This window comes from Gekko japonicus, unplaced genomic scaffold (genome assembly GCF_001447785.1).
Source record: "Gekko japonicus isolate JY-2015 unplaced genomic scaffold, Gekko_japonicus_V1.1 scaffold575, whole genome shotgun sequence".
In the NCBI taxonomy this organism is placed as follows: domain Eukaryota; kingdom Metazoa; phylum Chordata; class Lepidosauria; order Squamata; family Gekkonidae; genus Gekko; species Gekko japonicus.
In genome coordinates this window covers 552,902-559,698 of record NW_015174291.1, presented here as the reverse complement: position 1 = coordinate 559,698, position 6,797 = coordinate 552,902, and the positions used below count along the sequence as shown (strand labels likewise).

The window sequence follows — 6,797 nt, the reverse complement described above, 5'->3', positions numbered from 1 at the left end:
TGGGAGAGTGACAGGGAAGTACATCCCTGTTGACTGTTCTGGCTTTCTCTGTGGCTTCTGATATTTGTTAAACCATGGTGTTCTTTTGGAGAGGCTGGCTGGGTCAGAAGTAGGGGGCACCATTTTTTGGTGGTTGTGCTCTTAATTGGCTAATTGATTCCAGAAGGTGGGGTGTAGGGACTGTTACTTGGTCCTCTGGCATTCGTACTACGGGGTCCTGCAGGGATTCAGCTTGTCCCCCATGCTGTTTAACACCAATATGAAACCATTGGAAGAGATCATCAGGCAATCTAGAGTAAGGTCCCACCAAAACACAGATGATGCCCTGCTCCATTTCTCCTCACCAGCTGAGTTGCATGGGTCCATGAAAGTGCCGCATAAGTGTTTGTTTGGAAAAGGTAATGGGATGAGAAACAGCCAATAAACTGAAGCTCAGTCCAGATAAAACTGAGGTGCTATTGGTCAATGGAAAAGCTGCTCAAGGACTTGTGGAGTCAGTGTGTCTTGGAGGGGGTGGTACTCCCCCTGATGGTGCAGGTTTGTATTTTGGGGGTGCTGCAAGATCCTGGCCTATGGCTGGAGGCTCAGTTTTCCCCTGTGGCATGTAGTGCATTTAAAGCATGATTTGACCTCAGTGATCCTCCATGCTCTGATTATACCCAGGTTCAGTTACTGTAGTATGCTCTATGTAGGACTGCCTCTGGAAATGGTCTGGAAACTTTAGCCAGTTCAAAATGCTGCAGCCATGCTACTGTCAGAAGTGGGATACCCCTGTACTGAAAGACCTGCACTGGCTGCCTGTTTGTTTGCAAGCAAAATTCAAAATGCTTTCAAGGCCCTAAATGGCATGGGTCTGGGGTACTTGAAGGACACCCTCTTCCAGCCTACCATCTAAGAGCTTCCTCACAAATCCTGTTCTCTGTGCCCCTGCCTTCAAAGGTGAGGGCAAGGGGCAACCAGAGACAGAGCTTTTTCAGTGGCAACACCTCGCCTGTGGAATGCCCTTCCCCTTGAGGTTGGCTTGACTCCCATCCTACCATTTAAGCACCAGGCTGAACCTTCCTTCCTTCCTTCCTTCCTTCCTTCCTTCCTTCCTTCCTTCCTTCCTTCCTTCCTTCCTTCCTTGTTGGAAACACTTAACATAGGTCTGTTTGTTTATTTAGAAAATGTGTATGCCACCTCTCCAGCAAACCTGCTCATGGCATCTTGCAAAGTAAATAATTTTTTTTAAACCACAACAAAAAGGTATAAACATTGGGGAATTTCACATTACCCAGTTTCACCCGGTTTCAAGCTGGTAATGATCTGTTTTGAAGTGAACCGGTATAGGGCTTTCCCCTTCCGATAAAGAGCTGTATCTGAAGCGGTTTGCCATTTCAGACTGCACCGCTTTCTCCCACTTTCCCCCCACTGTTTTTCGCCCGGTTAAAAAACTGCCATTAAAAACCCAATGTAAAATAACGACCACCTTAAAATGAGTCCCATGACTCTAAGCCAACTATAAGAACAATGTTAAAAGATCATCCCCCCCTTTACTAAAATCAAATTTTCTCAATAAACAGACGTATGTGAAGTGTTTCCAACACTGTAGACCACTGCAAGATTGTAAGGATCATCAAGAGCCTCTTTATCTCTTTTCTGTTTCTATGTGAATGTCATTATGTATATTTGGAGATATTCTCAGAAAGAGATCCGCTGCTCTCCTATTAAATACCAAGCATTCAGCGAGCAAACTTGTCTCACTTCCGGAATGGGGGGGAAAAATCAATTTATTTCACACTGACTACCACTGAAATAATAATAATAAAATCAAAATATTGTTGACAGGGTAACATGGTGACAGAAAGCAAAGCTGGCTCCCCCTCCCTCCTCTTCTCTGCTCTCTCTGACAGGAGCTGTAAGGCATATTAAAAAAAGTCCCCCACCTCCCACACAGTTCACTAGTGAATCTGCACACATCCATCCCTGTCTTGCGTTGATTCTTCAGAGTGGGAAATGAGCTATGAGTCCTGAGGAACTGGATTTCCAGTGAGCTGCTCTGAATCTCTCTAGGGTTTTTAAACTCCATTGATGACATGCTGCCCGTTGAACCTTGCTTCTGACCAATTTAATGTCAACCTGAGCAGTCAGAATGTCTCAGGAACCCTTGCTGGCAGCGAATGCGATGTTATATCCTTTTGCAAATGCTACCGAGCATTTGACTTCTGTTGCCAACAATGAACCTGTAGCAGGGGAAAGATGGTCTGAAGATGCCCCTCTCGGGTTGGAAATACTCTGCACAATTTATGTTACGTATGCCACCATCATTTCAGTTGGTCTTCTTGGGAATGTGATCCTCGTTAAAGTCTTTTTCAAGATCAAGTCAATGCAGACGGTGCCAAATATTTTCATCACTAGTCTGGCTTTTGGGGATTTGCTGTTGCTGCTGACTTGTGTGCCGGTAGATGCTGCTTGCTACATTGTGGATACCTGGCTGTTCGGAAGGATCGGCTGCAAGCTACTGTCCTTCATCCAGCGAACTTCTGTAGGAGTGTCAGTGTTCACGTTGACTGTGCTCAGCGCAGACAGGTGAGTTTCAAGGAATTTACTTATTGAGAACTATTTGCATATAATATGTGATAAAGAATCACCATATCTTAGTTAGACTGGCCGATTCAGCCCAAGCATCCTGATAATGGCCAAACTAGATCCTTCTCATTAAAGTGCTGTTATTCTCTAGCTCTTCGTTCCTATTCAACGAGGGATGCTTCTGGAATGAATGCAAACTGCTGTCAATAAGATTTCGATCCCTTTCTCCCATGATTTAAACACGCTGTTTAGAATGCTGTACTTTGAGGTTAAAAACTGATCTATGAACACTAGCAATTATATTTTTACAATTATTCTTTTTTTTAAAAAAGTTATCCCTCCTTTTTCAATAGGAAAAGTGGGAAAAGAGTCAGGGCAGTACAGTGGTTAACATGTAATTAAACTGGAAGATCAGGGTTCAAATCCCCACTTTGCCCTGAAGCCCGCTGGGTGACCTTGGGTCACTCTCTCCCTCTCCCCCCATCTAATGTATCTTACAGGCTGTTGTGAGATCAAAATGATATATATGTGAAACAAGTTGCAAGTGACAGAAGGTAACTATGAGTATATATGTGAAACAACACCCCCTCCCTGTGCAGTCAAACAAACAAACAAAAAATGCAATTGCTTAAAGGCAAGAAAAAATGTTATATATTGGTGCTACCTAGTGGTGCATTTAGGCAATTCATGAAGATCAAAAACAGAAGCGTGAAAACTACTGAAACGTTTGAAACATATTTTCTGCTTTCAGTAAGGCCAGACCATAAACTTCTTTCTTCATGGCCGAAATCACCCATTACTTAAGAGACTATGGTTGCTTCCACACAGGGGTGATTCCACACTGTGCTCTCATTGCTGCTGATGATGCAGGGGCATTCACAGAAGCAATGGAGTCTCCACATGACAGGATTGTCCACACTACCCCCATGTGCCCATCATCCCCCCTCCTTGCTTCCACAGTACTTTCTGCTGGCTTCTTAAGTATGATGCTATAGCAATACATTGAATAAGAAGAAGAGAAGAAGAGAAGAAGAGATTGGATTTATCCCCCGCCCACTGCCCAAAGGTGTCTCAGAGTGGCTTAAAAACTCCTTTCCCTTCCCCTCCCCACAACAGACACCCTGTGAGGTAGGTGGGGCTGAGAGAGCTCTTGACAGAAACTGCTCTTTTTCAAGAAAAGCTCTTATCAGAGCTACAACTTGCCCAAGGCCATCCAGCCAGGTGCAAGTGGAGGAGTGGGAAATCAAACCCGGTTCTCCCAGATTAGAGTCCACGCACTTAACCACTACACCAAACTGGCTTGACATGTAATGATGCAAATTGACATGTAATAATGCTATAGCAATACATCTACTACTGTTTTTAAAAGCTGGCAAAAGCCTGCTGCTGGTGGTGGTGGGAATGGGGTATGTGAGAAGAAATGACACTGGAAGCGGGCAGACAGGTGCAAAATCTGGATGATTCTGGTCAGGCCTGATTCAGATATAGGCGTACACTTAAAAAATGCTAGATGTCTAGTTAGCTTTCCTATACCAGATCATTTAACTTCTAGTAAGAAGTACACCTCAGTCACACTATAGGTTTGTTCTCGGGATAGTGCACAAATACTATTAGAGAGTCTCTGCTTAGATTCTAAGCCTTTTATTAAAGCATAGCTATTGCATTCTTAAACAAAGTCAACCAAGAGTTATACCATCCACCCACCCATCCTTGTTACACAAATAATTAAAGGAGAGCAATTACATGAGCCTATAACAGCTTTTTACCCCGAAAGTAAGCAGGTCAGAGGCAAGAAACCCCTTCTGAGAAGAAGCTCTCAATGAACACAACCTCCCATATTTATAGGATTTCAGAATCGTCTCCTAACAATACTGTCCAGCTCAATAGGGTGCACATTCTTGATTAACTCATTATCTTATGACTTCAAACACCACCTATACTTAAAATAACTTCTTAGGATAAATACCAAATGTTAGTTCATTCTTGCTGCTTTTTATCTTAGCAACATCTATTTAAAAATAATGATTACAGGTTTTTCATACATATGAGTATCTTCTCGTCTTCAACCAATACTTTCAACCTTGAATCACACTTTTGCTTCTGTGAAGTTGGACGTTCTTGCAATTTTCAGGTGTTCCTGCCCCTAGGCCTAAACAAAGTGTACCTACTGATAATGGTCAGATGTCTTCTAATATCCACCAGGCCATTTCATTGCTGCCACTCTGTCTTCCTCCCACTTATCTTCAAGGCCTGTTCTATTCTGGGTCTCTAGACTCCCTTCTTGGCAGGCTTCCCCAAGAAGCCAGGTTTGTTCTGACTATCTGTGCTACACCTTCCATGATCTTTCTGGTCAAGTCCAGCACCTGGTCCCCTATATTTCTGGCCATATCTGTGACACTGTCCACACAGCTCCTAAAACCGATTTGAGTACTATCTTTCTGTAAAGACTGTACTAAAGCAGATTTCGGAAATATGAGAGAGAAGCAGGGGGGAACCTGGATGTTGTGTGGAAGCTCCCATCCCGCACAAAAACGTTACAGTGGAGAAGGCATGGAGCAAAACATCTTTGTGGAAGCTACCTTTGGCACCTTATTAGATCTTTATCTTTTCCTCCAAGGAACTCTAGGCAGAATTCTATGGGTCTCTCCTTGCCATTTTAGCGTCACAACAGCCTTGTGAGGCAGGTTAGTTGAAAGAAGCTAACTTGCCCAAGGTCAACAGCGAGCTTCATGACTGAATGGAGATCTAAACTCAGTTCTCTATTGTCGTAATATGACACTCGTACACTGCCTCTTACCTCACCAACAAAACTTGTTTAGATTTAATTTATTCCCAGAGCACTTTAACCTCAAAAAGCAGGAATTCATTACAGAACTTTACAAATCAGAGACCACTAGTCTACCTAGCATAGTATTATCTGCTCTCTGACAGCCAGTGGCTTTCCAGGGTCCCTGGCAGGAAATCTTGCCCAGCACCTGCATTTCCTTTAACTAGAGATGGCAGGGACTGCAACTAGGCCTTCCTGAAAGAAAAGCAAGTGCTTTGCCACTGAACCAGAGCCTGGTCCAGAGCAAAGGTACAGCTGCTGCCTTTAAAAATGATCCTTCCCAGATATTCCCATTCTTCTAATGTTGTGACATTAATTGTCGTTGTAGGTACAAGGCCATCGTTAAACCCTTGGAACTGCAGAGGGCTGATGCAGTTCTGAAGACCTGCTTCAAAGCTGCCTGTGTCTGGATCACCTCAATGTTGTTAGCAGTCCCAGAAGCTGTGTCCTCGGATCTATATGCCTTCCATGTCCCGGAGAAGAATGGCTCCTTTGAAACCTGCGCACCTTACCCAGTGTCTGAAAGAATCCTGCAGGAAGCTCACTCTCTAGTTTGTTTCTTGATGTTCTATATCATACCGCTAGCAATTATTTCTGTCTATTATTTTCTTATTGCCAGAACACTATACAAAAGCACATCCAACATGCCGGCAGAAGAACACAGCCATGCTCGTAAGCAGGTAGGTGATGAACTAGGATCTGTGCCCTTTAAGACCGTGCAGATTGACTCAGTAAGATCCCTTAGTTTTGCACCAGTGCATGCGGGAACAGTCATGCATATGGAGAGCAACTTTTTATTAAACCTGCCCCCAAATTCATCATCAGTCTTGATGAACTGAGCTAATTCAGATGTGTTTGTGTTGACCAAACAGTAATTGTTGTATTCTTTTTCTTTTCAACCACTGGTTCTTAAGTTCAGCCTTCTGCCCATGGCTGGAGAGCACCATTTTCTCCTTCCCCCTTTATCAAAGTAGACATTTACTTTATCAGCAGTAGTGAGCATCCAACTTATCATGGATGGGCTATGCCTAGTTGATGATTCTGTGCTGATAAATAACAGAAAACAAAGCAACAGATGCTTTCCTGAACATAAGTGAGAGGCTGGGAGTGGGTTTTTTCAAGCCTGACTCATACAAATATGTGAGAAGTATCTCCTGACAAACTGATACACCAAATCAAACCATATCAAACTGTTGGTCTTACAAACCAATGCTATCTGCTCCGACATGCAGCGGCTGTCCAAGGGTTTGGTAGCAATGCTCCCTCTAATCCGTGAAGTCTTGTGAGCAAAAATTCTACTTTGTGAGCTATTGGCATTAAAGTTGTGAGTAAGCGATTTGGCAACTGCATCAATTAGTTTGCTCTGGAGCCATCCTTCCTGAGCTAAGACAAAAATGTGTGA

General features: G+C 43.5%; 1 protein-coding gene across 1 annotated transcript in view; it reads left to right on the top strand.

The window, feature by feature from the left end:
• Positions 1 to 2,131: 2,131 nt before the first annotated feature.
• Positions 2,132 to 6,797, top strand: part of BRS3 (bombesin like receptor 3) — a 7,221-nt gene continuing 2,555 nt past the window's right edge. Inside the window, exons 1-2 of the mRNA XM_015424027.1 lie at positions 2,132 to 2,568; positions 5,724 to 6,075. Of these exons, the coding sequence (XP_015279513.1) occupies positions 2,132 to 2,568; positions 5,724 to 6,075 (789 nt within the window). The remainder of the gene's footprint in view (positions 2,569 to 5,723; positions 6,076 to 6,797) is intronic.